At 36.8% G+C, this 23,286-nt stretch overlaps 1 protein-coding gene across 7 annotated transcripts in view; it reads left to right on the top strand.

The window, feature by feature from the left end:
* The window catches only part of slc26a2 (solute carrier family 26 member 2), a 48,356-nt gene extending 26,599 nt beyond the window's left edge, over positions 1 to 21,757 (top strand). For 6 of the 7 annotated variants that reach the window (XM_048603687.1, XM_048603688.1, XM_048603689.1 and 3 more), the window contains 2 exons: positions 1 to 272; positions 3,679 to 11,361. In XM_048603687.1, the coding sequence (XP_048459644.1) occupies positions 1 to 272; positions 3,679 to 5,205 (1,799 nt within the window). In that variant the 3' untranslated portion in view covers positions 5,206 to 11,361. Of the gene's footprint in view, positions 273 to 3,678; positions 11,362 to 20,929 lie in introns of those variants that run through there. The other variant, XM_048603690.1, reaches the window with a different exon arrangement.
* The last annotated feature ends 1,529 nt before the right edge of the window (positions 21,758 to 23,286 follow it).

Genomic DNA, 23,286 nt, shown 5'->3' with positions numbered 1-23,286 from the left:
CAATATATGGGCTTTACACCTCATTCTTTGCTTGCATCATTTACTTCCTGATGGGAACGTCAAAGCATATTTCAGTTGGTATCTTTGGTGTGCTTTGCTTAATGATTGGCCAGGTTGTGGATCGAGAAGTTCAATATTTTGGGTATGACCTCTATGATGTTAATAAAACTGCCCAATCAGAAATGTTCAACCAGTCCACAGATTTTTGCGACAGAAGTTGTCTTGCCATTCGTGTTGGCTCAACTTTGACATTTATGGCTGGAGTCTATCAGGTGAGTTGAACACTTACTTAAACCTAAATTGGTGTCTGTTGTATGCGCGATGGATTTGAAACTTGTTCAATGAGAATTAGACCCAAAATTACACCAATTCTGCTAATTGTCTTACACTTAAATTTCCTGCAAATCTCATTAGAATGAAAAAAAAATCGGAGACAGAGAAGGCATGGAATTCAGAATGAAAATTTAAAGTTTCAACTCATTTGATTTTCATCTGAGAACATCAGGCACAGCGTGCTTGAGAGTCTTTGATTGATGCAGCAGTTCCATTTTTAAGATGACAAGTACTGCTGTGATAAAATGCATTAATGTAAACAAGAAATACGCTGCCAGTCTTTGAGGGTAAGTGAAAGTAAGTGCTCAGCAAAATTTAACAAAACACCAAAAATATTTTCAAGATGTACCAGGAAATCTAGTCATAATTTTAAGTCAACCCTTGAGCAAGTGCAATTGCAGGAACTAATATGGGGCTCTGTGAGGCTTGAATGTACACAAGGTTGTATAATTTAGAGATGGGTCTCACAAAGAAATGAGCTCAGGCAGAATTTGTTTGGATAACCATAAAAGGTCAACTACTATTTTGGTGTACAATTATACTTGCCTGCATGACCTACACTGAAAATATTGTTATCTTAAGCCACATAATTAATTGTGCTCAGGCTGGTTGTAACCCTGAATGCAATAACGGTGAAAATGTAAGACCATTATATCAGTACAGTTATTAAACTCAAAGCACTGTAGGAATGGTTTCCGTCAATCATCTTGTTGACAGTGGTCCACAAAAGAATTTGAGTTTTAGAACACTAACATGCTCAAATCCATCGTCATTACCCATTGCCATTATCTTCTACATAACTGTAGAATAGGGCATGAAGCATTCAGTGTCAGCAACTATTCAAATTATGGAATCTTCATTGAGACATGCAAAGTCTAAGCAAAGAAGTATAAAGTATAGATTAGGTTTTAATTCACGTGCCGAAAGCTACATCAGGATTGGGAAAGAAGAGTGAGAATGATAAAAGAAACAAAGTTTTGGGGGAAAAATAGGCTCAACAGAGCAATGCAATAAAAACAGAAATTGCTGGAAAAGCTCAGCAGGTCTGGCAGCATCCTGAGGAAGGGTTACCGGACCAAAACATTAACTCTGATTTTTCTTCACGATTGCTGAATGAGATCTAGTCCTGTAAAATACATTTTTGTGGCCAGAGACGTTACTTACTGAAGGAGCTTTCTTCATTGCCATCTAAAAGTGTACTTACTTCTAAATGCCCCAGCCATCTTTTGTGAGGAAATATTCTAATTTTCATGAGTTTACATTATATCAATTTGGCATTGAAATAATGCTGTGAGGATTGTTGCCCCTTGCCCTGTACAGCAGTGTGGCATCTCTGAAAGCAGCTTCCAGATTTCCAATCTTGACAGCACTTGTGTAGACACTGCAAGTTGATGGCAGGTTTATGTTATAATAATGGTGAGGGCTGTTCACTTCCCCTTTATCATCTTCAAAATCCAGGTCATTATAACTTCACTTACCTTTCTCACCCATTCCAATGTAAACAAGTAGTCAAATCAGATTTTAAGCTGAATTTTTATACATTTTAGATTGCTTCTCTAGTTTTTAAAAGAATAAATCAAACTAAATGATCAGGTAGTACTTATGTTAACCAGTACATAAATCATTCCCAAGATGATCCTGGCTGAGAGCTGAATATTCAAGGATAATAGACATTTTGAAAAGATAGAAAAGGAGATCATTTATCTCTGTCAATAAATGACAGTATAGTAGTGAGACATGATCTTAACTCAGATCAAGGTTTAGAGTTGGATTAGGTGGAGATAAGAAATAAACAATAAATTATTACTTGGAATAGTGTATAGCCCCCATAAGTGTTACTGTAGGATAGAACATAAATCAAGAAATATTGAGATCTTCCAAGATAAAGCACATCAATAATCATGCGAACTTTAATCTTCACATGACTGAACAAATCAAATTAGCAAAGATAGCTTTCAGGATGAGTTCATAAACTGCATTCGGACTGTTTCAGCATCTTGTGGAACCAACTGTTGAACATGCTATTTTAGACTTGGAAATGTGTAATTAGACAGGATTAATCAATAATCTTAAACAAAAAAGGAATCTCAAGTGTAGCCAATGCTGTAATGTAGGAAACATGGCAACGATTATGTGCAAAGCAAACTCCCACCTACAACAATGTGATGATCAGATAATCTGTTTTGTAATTTTAATGGAGGGATAGCTAACACTGGGAGTAACTTCTTTGCTCAAAATAGTGAAATGGGTGTTTTACATCCACTTGTGCACTTGAGGGGCCTCTGTTTAATATCCAAACCAATAGAAAGAAATTTCTGACAGTTAGCACTCTCTTAGAAATGATCAGGATTATCACTCTTGATTTTGTGTGCAGTTAGTGGTATGTGACTTGAACTCAGTTCTTTGTGACTTCAAAAGCAGAATGTTACCACCTGAGCTGTGGCTGATGAATCTCAATTTGTAGTTTTGCTGGTTGCTGGCTGTAAATTTATGAAATCTAATTATGTGAAGGCTCATCCATTTGAATGTTAGATCACTTCTTAGTAGTGAAGCAACCATATTGGCATGGGAGTGGTGTCATGTATAGGCCCTAAAAAAAAGGACAGCAGACTTTGTTAAAAGACATTGAGGAGATTCAATAAATAATTGTCTATAATCCTACTTGACTATTTTTTTCCCTGAATCTACCCCATAGTATGAAAAAAAAAAGTGCTACCAGAATATTGTTATTTTATATGACTTAAAACTCAGTTCAAGGTAAGTTTACAGTAAATAATGCCTTAGTACAGGCCATAATTCTCATTGTACTGTTCTTGTGCTGGACAGAAGTATTATTGTTTGTGGTAGTAACAACACAAAAGTCCAATGCAATCAATTAAAAGACTTTCCACTTAAACTGTTATCAATAACCACAATTTCAATGATTTAGGGATATTTTAATGTATTATTGCCTCAAAAAGATCAAGATTTATTTCCTTATCTGTGGAAAACCTATGTATTTAAATATTTTATGTATATAATTTATATATTTGTATATAAAATTTATAATGGGTGCATACCTGAGCCAATTATTTTTTATAGGTATTAGTTAACCCATAAGCAGTTACAGTATTTTCTGTTTTTGTTTCATGTCCAGTATGTATGTTTGTCTCACTTGTACATTTTAAATAGAGGTTTTAACAAAATGTGACTCTTGATTGTTTAATTCCATAACGTAAAGACTCTTGGAAATGAAGGGCATGCAAAATACAGTACACTAACCACGATGCGAACGTAGGAATTCTCAATTATTTCCAGCTCTCTGAATTATGTCATTCATAATTGTTTTCTTAATTTTGTTTCCAGATTGCCATGGGCATCTTCCAAGTGGGCTTTATATCAGTGTACTTGTCTGATTCCTTACTTAGCGGATTTGCCACTGGAGCATCATTCACTATACTTACGTCACAAGTTAAATACCTTCTTGGGATCAGCATTCCACGTGCTCATGGTCCTGGTTCACTTGTGCAAACCTGGGTGTACATCTTTAAAAATATCCAGAGAACTAATGTCTGTGATGTCATAACCAGTGCATTGTGCCTTCTTGTTCTAGTGCCTTTAAAAGAAATAAATGAATGCTATAAATCCAAGTTAAAAGCACCAATTCCAGGTGAGCTTTTGGTTGTAGTTGTTGCTACCTTGGTCTCTCATTATGGGCATTTGAATGAGAAGTTTAATTCAACTATTGCTGGAAACATTCCCACTGGATTCATGGCTCCCACCCCTCCAGACTGGAGCTTGATACCTCGAATAGCTGCAGACGCCCTTCCAATTGCTATCATTGGGTTTGCAATTACTGTTTCTCTTTCAGAAATGTTTGCCAAGAAGCATGGGTATACAGTTAGAGCCAATCAAGAAATGTTTGCGATTGGTACCTGTAACATTATTCCAGCATTTTTTCATTCCTTCACAACCAGTGCTGCCCTTGCAAAAACTCTTGTGAAAGAATCTACAGGTTGCAAGACACAGTTGTCAAGTATAGTGACCGCATTAGTGCTTCTCCTTGTGCTACTTGTGATTGCACCTCTTTTCTACTCACTTCAGAAATGTGTCTTGGGTGTCATAACTATTGTAAATCTGCGGGGGGCTTTAAGAAAATTCATTGACTTACCCAGAATGTGGAAGGTGAACAAGGTGGACACTGTCATATGGTTTGTCACAATGCTATCATCAGCCTTAATCAGCACAGAATTAGGACTATTGATTGGGGTTAGCTTTTCTGTGATCTGTGTCATTGTGCGAACACAAGTACCAAGAGCCACTACGCTTGGCCACCTTGAAGGGACAGAAATTTATGAAGACTTAGGACGATATAAAAATCTTCAAAATTTGACTGGTATCAAAATATTTAGATTTGAGGCTCCGTTGTACTATGCAAACAAAGAATTCTTCAAGACATCCCTGTACAAACACACAGTTGACCCCACTCTAATAATTGTAGCAAAGAAAAAAGCAGAAAGGCAAATAAGTCGGGAAATGGAACAAAAAGTGACAGGAAATTCTGGTATTTCTAACAAGAATGATGTCACAGTACAGCTTTCCAAGCAAGAGTTTGAATTCCATACAATTATCATTGATTGCTCAGTTATTCAATTCTTGGATACTGCAGGTGTAGCTACGGTAAAGGAAGTCTTTAAAGATTATAAACAGATTGGAATCCCAATTCTTCTATCAAACTGTAATGCCTCTGTTATTGATAGCCTTCGCAAAGGAGGCTATTTCGAAAGTTGTAACATCCACAGATTGGTATTTTACAGTGTTCATGATGCTGTGATGTTTGCTTCAAATGTACACCAAAAGAATGGTGACTGGGAAGCAAACACCTTCTGTTAATGTTTAACTGTGACCAAATACAAGAAAACTGCTCTGATTTGTTAGCTTGAGAAACTTGAACATGTTGTTCCAAAGCACACTGAAATAATTTCTTCATTTTAACTTGACTAAATTTCAGATGAAATTAAGTATAATTGTTTTTTTCTGAAACATGTTTGTGTATTTCTAATCATGTTGTTTATTATGAGATGGGATTAGGATCTGTAAAGTTTTTAAGCAATGATATTTGACAGATCTTTTAAAATTAACTAATTTGGGTTTTTTTTTTAAATGAGAGAGAGTCTCCTGCTTCTTAAATGTGTAATGCTGAGGAAGTTAATTTTTCAATGGGGTGTTATATATTTGAAAATAAATTTGGAGGCTGAGTTTTGAAATGAATATTGCAAAAAAAGTATGTGAAAATAATTCTTCTTGCAGTAATTAATAGAGCTACCTTTTTCAGCTGGTTAAACAGTGGAATACTAATTTAAAATGTATTTTGCTTTATAACACAATATGCTTTTGCTTTCATCATACCTGAAGTGTTTTACTCAAAAAAGCCAGATTTATCTGGTTTCAGTTTTACATTGTTTATGGGGGTAAATCAATTTTATTTTTTTAAAATAAAGGAGGCTTGTGCAGTAACAAATGTAATATCACTACCTACCATGCATTAAACTAGGAAATAGGGTCAAGCACCCTAAGACAAAGAAATATGTTTCTGTGCTGGCATAGGTCAAAAACAGCAGCTATTCTGAAGATGAATAACTTTTTTTGAAAATATATTAATTTATAAATAATCGCACGCTTTTCCTCCATGTTTCTTCCTGTCTGTTCTCTTCATTTTCCTCTCACCTAAAAAGAGAGATGTTGAATCTTGATGAAATATATTTATGTCACCCTCACAGACAGTTTTCTTTTGATATTAACTATGGAACTGAGCAAAACTGAGCCTAATCATGCCCTAATTATTGGTTGCACAGACATTCTGCCATAAAGGAATCACGTGAAGGAAGCCTTAACTGATTTTGATGTTAGTTTCCCTCCCTACCTAGGAATAATAAGGCCAAATGATTTGTATTAGCAGAGATCCCATACCTTGGCACAACTGACCAGAAATCAAACGCTACACTTTGAGCTGAATGGTGCTTCAGCAACTTAAAGTCATCTTTTGTGATTTCATCAATGGAATGACTGCACCACTCATGTATTCTGTGTTATAGAAATAGACAAATCAAGAAGGACATGCATTGTTTAGTTTTGGAAATCCATTGGTGAGCTTTGTGTAAATTAAAGTTCACATTTTTATGTTAAGAACAGAAGCAAATTTATTCCATCGAGACCAAAGCACTACCAAAATACCTATGGTAAGTTTAATGCCTTTACACTCTCATCTAGCTCTCTAGGTTAACGAAGGGATAGTTTTTCAATAACATCAGGAGCAATGCTTTATTATGTGCACACATGCATTTTGCTTCTCATGATATTATTTTAATTGTTTCCCTCTCATTTATTTTGCATCTTGAATTAAAACTCCACTTAATTTTTGTACTTTTAAAATAATGTATACAAATCCACTAACAATAGGAAATTATAGCTTGATTTACAACTGTAGTCATCCTTTTGCAATATGCCTTGAACAGTAATGTTGCACCAATGGGTAGGCTTTAAGAAGGGATATTGAGCTACTCACTAAGTCCATAAACCTTTATTTTTATTGAAAATAAAGTGCCAGGAAATCAAGCTGGTCAAACAGCATAAAAATGTATCCAACATACAATAATAGAGTCTATGCTGGGTACCAGCATTAAAACCCATTGACAGATGTTGATCCAAACATCTGAAATATGGACATTCACCAAGAATACAAAATCTTAATGGCGTTGCAGTAATTAGTATTAGAAGCCGTAATTTTTTTTTTTGTTGGAAACTACGATTTCACTTGAAGTAATCAATTATATCTTTAACTCAAGGCAATGGGAAATGTTGATACTATCTACAAGATCAAGACAGTTACTTTCACTTTTTAAAAAAAAAATCAAACTTGTATTTCATTTGAATCATATGTGTTGTTCAACAAAACGTCTTTCTTCAAAATCCTAGATGAGTCAATGTTTGGATTTTAAAATAATTAAAAAATATTATTCCTGTATGTCAAAGTAAAACATTGACAAAATGAGGGTATTAACTGTTTCATTATAGTCTATGCATTCTGACTGTTAAAAACTACTTCACCATTTTCCATAACTTTATCATTTAACTGGAGGGCAGAAAAGAATTTTTTTCCCCTGCTTTGCAGTGTAATTTTCATTTTGTCTTATCTATTGTGCTTCTTATACAGAAGTAACCTGTGATGACAATGAACTTTTAATTATATGGCATGATACATTTAAAGCATGAGAATTTTCTCCTATGATTAGTCTCTATACATTTCCCACCTAAAGTAATCATGAACATTTTAATCACGATTAGTTTTCACTCTTGGTGAACAAATTCTTCTTGCAAGCTGTTCATTTCCAAGTGTGATATCCTGTGTGTAAACTTCTGCTCCCAAACAAAGTTTCCTCATCTCCTCCTGGTTTGATTTTGTTATTTTTAAGAAAGACTTGAGAGAATCAGGTTTTTGGATATCTTTACAGATGATCAGAAGTGGCCATTTCATGGCAGAAAAGATTTCTCAGTTGATTCTCGCCTTTTTTTGGATTTTTCTGTCATTACATGACGTTTTTCACCATCCTAAAGTTATGTATATTCTCACCATAATAAGTCAAGGCCTCCATTTTTACTGTGAATATTTAGACAAAAAGGTATGACCTAATACTTGAGGAGAAATGATGAAAGCAGCTCATCTTTGCTCCTATGAAGAGATTATGTAGCAATCGGATTTTTAAAACCCAAGTAGGCCCATCACAAAAGTATGATTGTGGAGTAAGCAGCAAAATGAAACACTTGAATACTATATTGCCAAATGTGCTATGCTTTAATTAAATGACATCAGACCATAGGTAGTACTCTCTCACCTGGGACCTGAAGATCCATGGTTCAAGTTCCAAAGAGAGTGCTTGCTGCAGTGGCACCATATGTGGCCAATAGGAGCCAGGAAGGGCTGTTTAGGTGCTCAACAGTTTAGTGCAATAGATCCAGATAACACTAGGTAAGCATCTAGGACAAGATAAACTCTGTGCAAGCAAGACAGAATATGGGAAAGAACCTAGAGGAAGACATGATGCTGCCTTCTGAACCAAAAAATGTTACTCTAGACTGTGGAAACAAACAGTGGAAAACACTATTTATCAATTACTCTGGGGCATCATAACTGATTCATTTGAGTAAATATGTAAAACGCAGCAAAGTAATTAAATCAAGTGCTCCTTTTCCTCATTTACATTTTCGTCATCAACCAATTTTTACTGAATTAAAAGTTGGCGACTTATGATGTAGTGGCTACTTTAGTCCCTTGAATGGAGAAAAATGTCCCAGAGTGCTTCACAGGCAGACAAGCAAACAACAAAATACAAGCCAAAAGGAGAGGTTAGAACAGTGAAAGCTTATTCCTTAAAACCTAATTATTTGAGCAAGAGGAGGAGAAAGGCTTGGAGGTGTTTAGGGAGGGAAATGCAATGGTAATGACCTAGACAGCTGAAAACATGGCCTATAATTTTTTGGAAAAGGAAGTTTTACAATGCAGTAAACACTGAGTGCAGTGGCCTTGGAAAATGATAAAGTATTGTCTGTCCATTTTAATTTGGATCTGTAGAACATTGGTAAACAGTAATATTCCAATAATGCAATATTTTCATTTTGTCTAATGCCTCGTAGCAAATGTTTTGTTTGCTTTTTACCTCATTAATGAAGAAGATAATGCCAAATTATATTACTGGGCTTCTGGTATTGTAATTTACCATTAAGTTCAACATTTACAATTCTCTTTCCATGTCACCATGGATAAAAGTTACAATTTTCTGTGCAGCACTAAAGTGTTAATATTATAATGCACTCTATTGCAATGAAAAATATTTAAGACTACACTTGATTTAGGCTATTTATCTTTTCATCAACTTTTAAGCATAAATTCAAAATTGTTTCTCCAAATTTTCTAAGGATTACATAATTGAAATGTTTGAAAGGAACTTTCAAATGTGCCTTTTTACTGTCTGAAATATTTCATTTTTCTTAATGCCATAATGCACACCAAAATTAGCCACAAACTATATTCTATAATTATAGATAATTATTGAATGTAGTTTATGGCTAATTTTGATAATTAATGGAATATATTTCCTGAATGGATTACTGAACAATTAAAATCTGAAATTTTTGGTCCATTGTTCTAAGTGTTTAAGTTTATAAATTCAGTCTTTGTAGCAACTGATAGTAAAATACAGATCTGCATTAAACAAAAACTTCCTTATGTTATTATGTTAATTCATCTTATCCATTTGAATGCCTGTTTCTGTCTTTACTCTAACAAGCTATATTTAGCATTAATCGTCTTGGTTTTGTTTTTAGTACACCTGTGATTTTGCCTTTTGGGTAGTTCACCTTGATAATGCATGGTATGGCACAAGTTATTGTTTACTTTTGGTTACATTACTCCCTGCTATTTCCCTCCCATTGTCAGCTACAAAGTAGTACTCATATAACACTAGTCAGTTGCTTTTCTTTTGTATTGATGTAATTTGACATTTAACAAAATTAATGCTGACCTGCTATAAAATAATCCGTAAATTAAAAGTTTTGGATTTTGTTTTTAAAAAGTATTGAATTTAAAATGTCCTTGTGGAAAGTGGAACACGGTGCAGTCTCAAGTTCAGACTCCTGTTTTTATGTCAAATTATAACATTGTATATAGAACAGACCCTGAATTATTATGGTTTCAATACAAACTGAATGCATTTGCTTGGAAACATATTTTAACTTTTTAATACATTAAGTACACAGGAAATGAAACGTTATGGCTTATTTGGAACACAGCACTACATCAGTGTGTATGTTTAAAAGAAACAAATATTCAGTTAAAACTTAAACATTTTCTTTGTACTTTTATAAGCACCAGGCTGTGCCTTTTTTTTTTGCAAACCATGGTTTGTCCAAGTACAAAGTTCTAGTTGCCTCATATCCTGTCTAAAAATCCTGAAAAATCTCTGTCCGATAATATATTGAACTTTAGCATTAAGCACAATAAATGTTTACAATTTGGTTTTAAATCTGCCAGTAAATTTCTACTGGCATTGTTCAAAGGCACAGAGAAAATGACTGAACACTCTTATTGTCTATTTATTGTTTTGTATTACAAACTGAATTAATGCTAACATTATGACTGTTCACAAGGGGTGTGACTCCCCCCGCCCATCGTTTCCAGTGGTGGGTTTGCAGGCATTATCACCTCTGAGTGATCTTGTCACAAGGCAGGCGATGACAAGCAATGGCTATGAACCCAGCAGAGGTAGGTAGCCAGTTTGAAATTTAAACTTCACATATGTGAGTTGATTGAGGTTGTCACCAGGAACTTCTACAGGCAACTTGCAGCTGGCCTGATTGCCCTGTAAAACCTCCTGTTGTGACTTCTAACCCACCCCTCCTGGCACAGGATCTGAAGTTATCACCTGGCCATAATTGCCGCCATATATGGAACAGTTTCCTCTCGAAAGGGGTGTCCTAATAGCGCAGCTCTCTGTTTAGTTCATTCAATTGAATACCTCTTCCAAAGGTGAGGGGGCCCTTCCAAACCCATTATGCAGTGGCTACCTCTGACCATGACAGATTTCCATCCTCCCAAAGCTGCTGGTCCTCTGATTGGGCAACTAGGAATTGGGAATCTTGTCCATCATCCTAAACTGGACCCAAACTCCACCAATTGACCTAGATATGGCTCATTAATCTCCTAGGCAGTCAAGGCTTGAAATGTTACCAACCTTGATTCTTGTACAGGGCACAAGGTTTGTCCAATGTTGGAATCATCTAGTCTGAAGGAAAAGGAACTTTGCATTGCATTCAGTCAGTCAGAATACTTTGCAAATAAGACTTTGGTAAGACAAATTTTGACAACACACTTTCACTGTTGTGTAAAGAATATCTGACAGCATTGTTCATTATTTGTAAGTGAATCTGTTTTATTGCTACATTGATTAATATTCCATTCCATATGGTTGACCTGAATTAAATTTTTACAAAGCACTTTGCTGATTTGTTCTTTCCTTTTTTATTATTAATAGTTGTTTAACTATTATAGTATATAACTGCTATGAGATCCATGGGCCAGTTTAAGAAAGAACCTCCCTTCTACACCAATGTGAATGTTTCCATTTCCCACATCAAGCACCTTTCAGGTTATCAGAGAGCCATTGAAGGGTAGATTAAGGCTAGTTTTGTGCAGTACAATCATGATTCAAGGAAATAGATTGATACCACTAAAATCCATTGCACAAAGGATCTTTACAACCAATGCACAGCAGACTTTAAGCTATCAAAGTAATCTCTAACTTATTTGACTCCAGGAGGAGGAGAAATGTCAGTGGAGCAGACACTGACCATCTCGAACTTCAGAAATGACGGTCTTGGGTTTTGAGAATTTCCCTTTGTGTGAGTCTCTTGGTTCGATTTGTTGTTAATTCCTCTGTAATAGGTGACACTTTTTAATTATTGGACATTACAAGGAGCATTGTCATGTGTGGAGGTGCCGGTGTTGCACTGGGGTGGACAAGGTCAGAAGTCATACGACATCAGGTTGTAGTCCAACAGGTTTATTTGAAATCACAAGCTTTCAAAGCGCTGCCCTTTGTCAGCAGAAGTCAACTTAACTTTGCAGGACAGAGTCCTGTAATCAATCACGGCAATGAAAGTATATTAACATTTACAATAAAAGTAAAACTTTCTTTGTATTTCAAAGCAAAGGGCCTACACTCCAAGAAGCAACAGCCTTTTTCCACTGAGGTGTTCCACATAATGAAAACCATTGGAACAGGTTCAACTCCATCAAAATTCCAGAGAGGCTTGAAAGGTCCACTCCCACAGTCGAGGCTAGCAAGAGCAGGAGTGTTGTGTTCACGCTAGCTACAGGCAATCTTATCCTGACCCATCAAACATTGTAAAAGGCAAATACGGTTAGAGAATTGAACATATAGCCCAAACGATTTGTGTGGAAGAAATGAGTTTTGATCCACGAGGTGCTGAAATGAGTACTTGGAAAAGAGAGTTTTCCCATTAGAACAGTCTTCTAATGAACAGTCTGGGATCAGTGTCCTAGTGGGTTATATAACCAGGGCCACAGAAAGGACTCTAAACTCCTTAGTGGAGAGATTTGAAAAGTTAAGGAGAAAAATTTAGGAAATAGGTATTCCAGGGTACACAGCATTACTAAAAAAGGCAGAATTGTTACCACCCACTTGGGAAGAGTGTGCTGATTCTCAAGCATGGTGGCACAGGGGTTAGCACTGCTGCCTCATAGCGCCAGGGACCTGAGTTCACTTCCACCTTCGGATGACTGTCTGTGTGGAGTTTGCAAATTCTCCCCGTGTCTGCGTGCTTCGGTTTCCTCCCACAGTCCAAAGATGTGCAGGCTAGGTGGATTGACCATGCTAAATTGCCCATAGTGTTCAGGGATTTGTAGATTAGGTGGATTATTGGGGGATAGGTCTGGGTGGGATGCTCTGAGGGTCGGTGTGGACTTGTGGGGCCAAAGGGCCTGTTTCCACACTGTAGGGATTCTAATTTAATTTAATCAAGAAAAGGCCAGACAATAGTAGAGGGTAACAATACGGGTAATGGTAACCAGTGTGTGGCAGGAGGGATCAGCATACAAACAAAAGGGTACACCAGCAAATATGATCAAAGTCAGGAGAATGGGTTTGCACTAACAAATAGGATTGGGGAGAGCGCAATAGTTCAATGAAGGGAGATTTAGAAATTCAAAGAAAAGAGTTGAGGTCCTAGAAAAGTAGACTGACAAGGACAAAGAAAGCCCAGGAATGTTTATTCCTGTGAAGAGTTCATGATGAATACTGCATGTGTGATTAAAGTGCATGCAGGAAATAGAAATAAAAGAAAAATCAATGTTATTTTTATCTGAATATGCTGTGCATCCAGAATAAAATGGATGGATTAAGGGCACAAACACAGATAAATGTTTTCAATGTATATGTCAGTGAACAGATATGGTTCTGAGCTGACAAAGTTTGGGAAATAGATATTCCAGGGTACACAGCATTACAAAAAAAGAAAGGCAGAATTGTTACCACCCACTTGGGAGAGTGTGCTAATTCCTAAACCCTACTACCATGGCTGTTGTCAAGGATCTAATCAAAGCACGCAGTCCTAATTGACATGTCTGTTGGAATGGAGTTAACAGAAAACACTGACAAGTTTCCTGTACTTAATAGGAACTTCCAATCCCAAACAGCTATGAATTACCAACGTATGATTCTACCAATTAAAACTTTTTAAAACTCCTCGACACAGACAAACAAAACATAATTGGTTTTATGGGTTGAGAGTCTGAGTAGGTGAGGACAGCCATCTCCTTTCCTAAAGGATATTTGTGAACCAGATGGATTTTTAAAATGATAATGGTTTCATGGTCATCATTAGATTCTGAATTCCAGATTTTTTTATTGAATTCAAATTCCACCATCTGGTGTGGCAGGATTTGAACCCAGGTCCTCAGCATTAGCTGAGTTTCCGAATTAATAGTTTATTAACAGTGCCTCAGGCTTCTCCCTCTCTATCTTCCAAGCAACCTGTTCAGAGATGTTATTCTACAGCTCTGGAGCAGGTGAGATTTGTATCTGGACCTCCTGGTTCAGAGCAAGGACACTGTCACTGCACCGTAAGACCTCTGGGCTTTGCCCTCTAGCTTTTGTGGGTATGAATGATATTCAGCTTCTCAGGAACAAGAGTTGTCACCAGGCTGGTGATCTTTGGCATCCACAAATTGTCTCAATTGCACAAACCAATGAACTACCAGCTGCCTGCCATATCCCAATCTGCACATGACTTGCTGACAATCCACAAATCATCGCCCAACTCCCCAACTGCTTAAACAAAGCAGCTCTTTAAAAATCACACATGTTGAGTCTGGTGACTTGCTTTTAAAAATGCAGCAATTCTTTCCACAATTCTTGGTTTTGAAAACCGTTCCTTTTTCTATTTTAGTCCACGATCAAAAATACAGAAAATGTTACAGTCTTTGCGTGCCTCCACATAGTTTCTGAAATGAAATTTCATCTGTTATGTTTCATCATATGGTGCGTGACACAAAATTAAAAACAAACTATGTCTATTCCCTCCCCTGTTATACAATAGTTCAGCATTTTAGACTTTCAACTTATATCATCTTACACTCAGGACAATGCAGTGCAATCACACTTTCAGTTTCAGAAGTGTGGATAATCTTAACATTTAAATGGATGAAATAACAGACTCTGAATGATATTGCATTTCGAGTTCTAAACTTTTCCAAGAATGCCAATGGATTATTATCAATGTAGGTTAATGTTTCTCTGTTGCCATGTCAGAATTAGACTTCAAAGTATTGAAGAGTCAATAATAAAATGTAATAAAATTTTAATAAAATTTAATAAAATAGATTTAATAAAATCCTTTTCTGGAAGTACAATGGCCTTTTAAAGATGGTCTAGCAAACAGATGCTAGTCTTTTGGCAGATATATGGTGGATGTTGAGTTGTTCGAGGAGTGGCACATGGCAAGATGGAGTTAGAATCGAATATGAAGGATATCATAGAGGTGGGATTAGGTGATTATTGAGGTATGTTTTGGTAAGCAATAGCAAGAAAGCTCATTAGCTTTGTGCTGAGAATCCATCCGAGACACTTGACACAACTCACTTACCAAACAAAAAGCGTAAGATTCAGCCCTGTAGTTCTTTAAGAGAACTAAACAGAATCCAAGTAACGTCAGATCAATGTCCATTAGCAAGACAAGTAACTAACAGTTGGTCTTGCTGTCAATCTCTTCCCAATTCTCACCCACAGTGTGTCAATTTATGGTACTGGCTGTGCCCACTGGGCTCTGCACCAAGATAGCTGGCAAATCTGACTGATGACCTCCAAGCTCTAATCAAAGAGGTCCAAATCTGGGGATTCACGGCAATAAATCTTTCTTTCAGCAAACCAGACACCATGACAGAGATAGTAGGAACTGCCATGATGCTGCTGGCCCTGATTATCAACTCTTTCAAATGTGTAACTGATCAAACAATGCAGAAGATGGTGCAAGTGCAGTATAATCCTCCTAATCTTCTTTTCACCACATGAAAAACCATCGCACCCCTCACCTTCATAAAACAACCCCTTCAATATATCCTTTATCATGTTGTACCTAGGCCAAGGGTGTCTACATTTTGCCTAATGTATACCAACTGCCTTCCGTAACTCCAAAACACCTTTATCACTTTTCTGTCTTCACATCTCTCACTTTACCCTTATCGCCACAATTCTTAACTAACACACTTGATACCAAAATAGACAATATTCTGCACCCTAGCTTGCATTTGAAACATAATGGACACTTGTCTTGTGATTTATTAATTATTCATCGGTCAGGTAATGGAATTTCAATTTCAAAACATGGGTGATGTTTCCTGGCAATGCCCTATTGGGTATCATCTGGGTGAACACAGCTCGTATGTAGTGGTCGAATTCATCCACCCAGTCCCTTTCAAAAATCACATGCCAATTTCCTCAGCACCTCTTCTGCTATCTAACTATTACAGAAACTTACATCATTTTTCATTCACAGTTTTTTCCTCTAACAAAAGTAAAACATGCTCGGTCGTTTTGGGAGTAGAGTCACTCATACATTAGAGCAGGATTTCCCTGTGGTCTTCAGGATCTTGCTAGCAGGTTTAAAGCGATGGTGTTGGGGTGGTGTAGTGTAGGCTATCAGAAAATCCCACACCATGTGGGAAAGTCAATTTCTGGCTGTTTTTCTCCAAACTGGCCACATAGCCAGAGGGTGGGCTCATCATTCAATTAACAAAGGTGACTGGATTATCAAAGCTGGATGATTATATATTGACCAATACAACGTAAAAACAAGTAACAATGCTCACCTTTTACTTCCTCAAAACGGAAACCAACATCATCAGCACGTGGAAAGTGATTAAAGTTCATCCTACAGTGCCATCCAGTGACAAAAGCTCATCACTGCAGTCAAAGGTTTCGATTCTGATTTTGCATTTATAATCGTGGTGAGAGTAATAGTATGCGTGGAGTAAATTGGACATCAAACTCTAGCATCCACACCAGTGCAGTTCAGAGCAGAATTTGTAGGTTGCTATAAATAATACCGTGCTCCTGAACTGGGGGCATTGTAACCTTGCTCACTGATTGATTAGCCATTGAGGTAAATGGAATGGTTTGATCTTGGGGTACTTGCCCACTAGTTTCCCATAATGCAGTTAAAAAGCTACTGTTGGTGTACTTGAAAGGAAAAAAAATAGTGGTATGGAAAGCAATGGTTACTACATACAACTTCTTTGATCTAAGATAACAAGGTGTGGAGCTGGATGAACACAACAGGCCAGGCAGCATCAGAGGAAAGCTGACGTTTCGGGTCTGGACCCTTACTGCCTGGCCAGCTCCACACCTTGTTATCTCAGACTCCAGCATCGGCAGTTCCTGCTATCTTCTTTAATCTAAAATGTGTTTTACTGTTGGCCTGATTTCTTCAAAATTGTTACTGTTAAAGATTTTAAACGTACATATCTGTGTGTGGATGTGTTTCTGTTTCTCTTTTATCTCACTCTAGATTCCATGTCTTTCTGAACCTCATTTAGCTTTCTATGCTTGATTTAAAACTGATTAATACTTTCTGATTTCAACTCCATGCTTTCAGTCAGTGGTCTTGAATCTGAAAGTCTCACTTTTAATATCCCAATCGTACTCCCATCATGATCTGCCTTTGGATTTCAACATTATTCTAATGACTGTCAACATAAATTTCTGGAACAGTATTTCATCTTTCATTCAGCTGCCTTTCAGCCCACCACACTAAATATAAAGCTTATCAGAACTTCCATTCCTACCTTTCTTTTTTCAGACAATAACTGTCTGTTGTCAGCTGTTAGATGATTCTTTTTGGTGATTATGTGCAACTAGAGGCTAAATCAAAGAGCAGAACCTCAAAGGTAATAATTTTTGGATTACTTGATCAAGCCACTAGCAAATTGGCACAGGGTAAATAAGATTAGAGAGATGAATGCATTGATCAAAGTTTTGTATGAGAGAAATGGTTTTGATTCATCTGGTACTGGCAACATATTGTGGAAAGCAGGAGTGGTATCATTGGGATGGTCTTCACCCAAATCATGTTGCAACCAATGCTCTGGTGAACTATATAAAACTTGAGCAGTGGAACATGCTTTAATCTTAAAAAAAACCAGGAGGGAATCATGTCAAAAGTGAAGTGGTAAATCAAAGGAAAACAAGATAGCACAGCAGGATAATAATGATATGGCAGGAAAGACAGAGTCCAAATTTAAGAGTACTCTGGCAGATAGGGCAAGTGCTTCTAAACGTTTGTGCAGCAGTCACAACAAGATGGATGAATTTTCAGTGAAATTAAGAATAAATATATTTGACTTGTTGACCATTATAAATAAACACGAGTAAAATTTTGAAAAAATAGGGATCTAGAAGATGATGGTAGGGTGTCTCTGCTAATTAAGAATGTGATTATTACAATAGTGGAAAATAACTTTAACTCAAAAAAACAAGATGTAGAATAGGAGGAGAGACAAGACATAGGAAAAGTAAGAGATCATTTATGGGTGTCATTTACAGCCCCTTAACAGTGCTTGCACTGTAAGACAATATACGGGAAGAAATAAATGGGCCATGGAAGAAAAGTGCAGTGAACTACTGCCACTCACCTATTCACAATTAGCAAATTTGCATACCTACACTTTTCATTCTGTCCAACATATCACTTATTGTGCCATCAATGTCATCTTATCCACAGCTCTGGGAGGCAAAATATGATTTACAATTGTTACAAGGGAACACTACTGAGGTAGGGAAATAGGGAATCTCATTCTTTACTTGGGATTAGAGAGATCAACCTGGGATGACGATGGGACAAGGACAGTGGAAGGGGCGCAAATTCAACAGATAAAATGGGGGAGACAGCATTACATGGGAGGACATGGGATACTGCAGGAGGTGATCACCACCACCAACATGAAGCCCAACCTGCATTTACTTTCACATTCTCTCACCTCCTAAATGCGAACTCCAAATGGGAGAAAAACGTCACTGTGACCATACCTGGAATGGTCAGACCAGCTTTTTTTCCTTCTGTCACCATATGCAGGCTCCACTTTTAAGTGTCAGGAGGCCCTTCAAGGGCCAGTAGCATCAATCATCCACTTGTATAGTACAGTGTAAACCCCTTGTAATCATATCATCCTGCATGTGAAATGTACACTCTGTGAGCTGCAAACACTTGTCACAAGCAATGTTGACCATGCCAATAATCATGTAGATTGAAGATAGCCATCTCTGTAGAGTAGAAATGATCACATGTAACCTTAACAGTCGCACCAGCAGGTCACAAAGCTAATGCAAGATTTTGAAGGTTGCACAGGGACCGATTTCCTGCCACCTTGAACTATAAGTAGGCTGCAACTTATACACAATGGTCTTAAACCCAATGATATCTCTCTTGGATGGTTTGGGACTGGGAGCACAATGTGCTATTACTCATGCAACACTTACAATCTCCTGCTGTCTCGTTGTGACATGACTCAGGCTGTAATTATCTGTATAGGGTCCAATGTCAAAACATTTCACAATATTGGATTTTATCAACATAATGGAGAAATTTGCCATTCTATAAATATAAATTTAGTCTTTCAGGTTTAATAAAAGTTCTTACCAGAAATGTCAAAATTTTACCACTAACATTTTACACCAAACATGCTCCCCTGCCATACCCATCTCAATGATGCATTTCTGATGGGTGGGCTAGTCCCTGAGCTGGCAGTGAATTTACATGGATCAGGTGAGGCCTATAGGGGAGCCTCCTTACCCATTTGAAGCCTTTAAGTAGCCAATAATTGGCCATTTATGAATTATTTCAGGCTCAGCTGTCTGTCAGGGACAGAGATGAAGGCATAAAGGTTATTCTGTTTGATTCGGAAAGGGATGGAAAGTTCCTCTCTCATGATTCCTTTCTCTTGGTCAGAGGCACAACCCAAGCTCTTTCCCACCCTCCACCCAGGTGAGACTCCTTACCTTTACAATCATCCTACTCTCCAAGTCCATCTCCCCCTCTCCTGGCATTACCTAAAGACTCCCAGACCTACCTGGGCTCTTGGCACTTAGCTCGGTGGGATGCTGTGTACCTTCAGCAGTCACCAGTGGCCGTTATGCCCTGCTGGAACTAAAGAATTGCCAGCAGCTCACATAAGGTAGAATCTCCATTCCAGACAGTGGCAGAAGGCCCATTTGCAACCAATGAATGTATCCCAGCGTTAAATGTCTGTGGTGCAACTTCAGGAACAGGGGTACATTCCCTACTGACTTTTTTGGCATCAAGGCAGGAAATCCTATCATGTGAAATAATTCTGCCTCATGAAGTTAGAACATCATTTAAAACTCAGTTACACTTTATTCAACAATCAAGTGTAACCTTTTGAAGGAGTCTTACAGCGAGATTATTGGTGTTAAAGTAGTAGTTCTCATTTATTTACCTATTTTAACATAATGGAGATTAGATAATTTGTAATGCTATCTCTGCTGACTTGAATATTGTGAGCAAGCAGCTGAGTGCTGGTGGATTCAATATTGATTGACAACACTGGGTCACTGGGATCTCCATAAACTATATTCTGCTAGCCAAAACTTCCATTATCTGTGGGGTTGGTTGGGAGAGTGATTAGGAGAAAAAAGAACTGTTATACCATTGACCATTACCATTCATAACCTCATAACCACGCTCTCTGAAGAAGCTTAGAAACATCGACTACAATCTGTCTTTTAATCTGTGCACCTGCATGTTGAGTAATGACGGCAAATGGTGACAGTTTTACCATGTTGCCAAATCTCCAAAGCTGGGTTAATGCTTCTCCAAAGGATGGAATAAATTACATAATTCTAACAATGAAAAGGAAATGCAGCCATGCTGATAGCCTTTATTTTCAATCTGGAAATTCATTACACTAATTTTTTCCTATCCCAATATGATTTTATACATAATTAAACTGGTTTTTAATATTCTTATTAATCTATTGTTGCATTTATAATGTTTGTACAAAGTATGAACTTCTCCAATGTTGTTTATAAGCAAATTTGTTTAAAATTCTGGATCCTTTTCCATATAAACTGGTGATAACTACCTTCATTTTTTACTTTATTTCTCATTCATAGTGTCTTATAGGATAAATATATTTAAAATAACTGACAATCCAGCATAAATTTCATTACAGCATCTATTGGTTGTTGTGGGAAAAACACCACAAGTAGCCCTTAATTTGGCTACTTAAAACTTCATATAGGTTATTATATCTGCATAAAATTGGACAACTATGTGAAAGCAAACATAAGCTGAAACAATTTGCTATTTGTTAAAAACAAAGAACATAATCAAGTGCCATTCAGAAAGGCAGGCTAACTTTATTTTACTCCTTCCGTTTATCACGGCTACCTGATTGCAAAATGAATGACAGAATTATTACGAGTTTGCATGTTGGGAATATTTGTTTAATTTATATTTTTTTCTTCAACAGAAAATATCCTTCTGCCAATCAAGATCCAATCTACGGACTTCACACTGACTCCTTTACAAATTAGGCAATATTTGCAGCATCAACTTCCTACCATAATGGAGATTAGATAATTTGTAATGCTATCTCTGCTGACTTGAATATTGTGAGCAAGCAGCTGAGTGCTGGTGGATTCAATATTGATTGACAACACTGGGTCACTGGGATCTCCATAAACTATATTCTGCTAGCCAAAACTTCCATTATCTGTGGGGTTGGTTGGGAGAGTGATTAGGAGAAAAAAGAACTGTTATACCATTGACGTATTTGTGGCAATTAGCATTCTTGTTGATATTTTTTATTCTGTCTATTCATCTTATTTATACTTCTTTAATGTGTTGTTACTGTGGAATCCACACCATTCGTTAACAAATGGTTTTATAAGCAGCAACTTCTGCATAAGTGAGTTTGATTCTGACAGTGGTTAAAACATTATGTTCTTTTGTAGAATTTGGCAAGATGGGAAACAAAATGTAATAGCTCCTAAAAATTAACATAGAGTTTTATGATGTACTATTAAGCCGCATCCAATGCTTTCAAACCACACAGAAAACCAACATCTTGCTGTATTGCTAATTTACACAATTGTTGCATGCAACCAGTGACGAACATACAGTTGAATAACAGCATGTCTCAGCAGATGGATTAAGTTGATGCAAGGCAAGGCAAGCCAACCTGCACTACTTAAAGGGGAGTAGCATTCTGATATAATCAGCAGTTCAAAGTCATTCTGTAACTGTTTCACATTTTGGGAAATGCTCAATAATCATGCAAAATAAAAGTAAAAATACTCCAGGATTTTTCAGTGTTGTGCTAGACACTTTGGTGGAAGAGAGGGTAGGTAAAGAAAATGTGATCTAACCACAGGAGATCCTTCAAACAAATATTGCAAAGATGGTTGGAGTGGATCGTTGTAGCATTCCACATCAGGATTCAAAAGTTAGGGAATTAATGCCTAATGTGGTACTGCAAAAAGTTTCAATATCCTCACATGAATGGTCAACATCATTGAATGTATCCTTAGATACCGTATCCCATGAACCTCACAAATACTATTCAAAGCTGTAGCCTCCTAGCATTACTTGTATGTACCTGTATAAGGTTCTGAAAGGCTTATGTTCATGTTACATTGGCTCTACCCATTCTATTTGATATCACAGACTGTATGGAAACAGTTTTACTTGAGCTTTCAGAAGGAGTAGATGTATTTATACAATCTCCCTAAGCTATACCAAATATTGCAACAGTATTTGCTTACGTTTCAACAAGACACCACTTTGTTAAAATCAAAACAAAGCAAAATATGTTCTATAAAGACATGTTTTAGTTGGATCTGTCTAGTAATAATATCAGCTGGGACATCAACAACTTAAGAAATTTAAACTATGCACACTGGAGGAAAATGTTCATTTTATGAAAGAAGAAGTGGTAAATTCTAATTTGGCTGCTGAAGTCAAGAAAACTGCATAAGTGGGGAGGAATCAGTTTGATTATTAAAAACGACTGGAAAATTCTGAAAAAGGCACAGAACCACATAAGCAGTACTGACTTACAGTATTACAAAGAAATGAATTTAAAATGCTCAAAAGGACAGCAATTAATAGAATTGAAACCTTTATTGAAGAATTCAGTACCGTATTGCAGAAATAGACTTAAAAAGACTGGCAAATAAAGGAAGTTCTGCAACATTGCTATGGTACAAGCTCCACAATCATTGAGTTCAAAACAACAGCAGTGGATACAAGAATACACCTTAATGGACAGCAGAAGTAAAGTAACATTGAAATAACACAAATTTAATACACCTTTTATAATAATAAAATGAATCAGCACTTTGAGAAGAAATCGGTAAATATAAAATGCTTGATATAAATTCAAAGAGAACCATACAGAAACACAACATTGCACTTATTGGAGGTGCTAGTTCTTAAAATACATCCATGTCTCAAATTTTGAACATTAAGGCTGAAACTGAGCAAGATCATACCGTATTAGTGGGTCCAATCATGGTTGCTATCATTACCAGACAAAACATCAAAGCCAGATACTTTTGAAGATTTCTTAAAAGCTTATGATAATTATTTAACAGCAGATAAAATTCTTGAGCAATTAAAATTTACACTGTGAAAATGGAGGTGTGAAATCAGAATTCATAAGAGATGGAATTGTTATTAGAATTCTTGACCCAACTTTGTCAGATTTCTTACAGTCCAATGAAGAATTAAGTTTGGAGAAAGCTAATCATGTTTTCTGACAGACTATTTTCAAAGACGGATCCTGGGCAGAGAAGACAAACACCACCTCAAGAGGGCAGCAAAGTC

The sequence above is a fragment of the Rhincodon typus genome, chromosome 12, assembly GCF_021869965.1.
Source record: "Rhincodon typus isolate 14 chromosome 12, sRhiTyp1.1, whole genome shotgun sequence".
NCBI classification, from domain to species: domain Eukaryota; kingdom Metazoa; phylum Chordata; class Chondrichthyes; order Orectolobiformes; family Rhincodontidae; genus Rhincodon; species Rhincodon typus.
The sequence above is the reverse complement of the archived record's forward strand: the minus strand, read 5'-3'. Positions and strand labels throughout refer to the sequence as shown.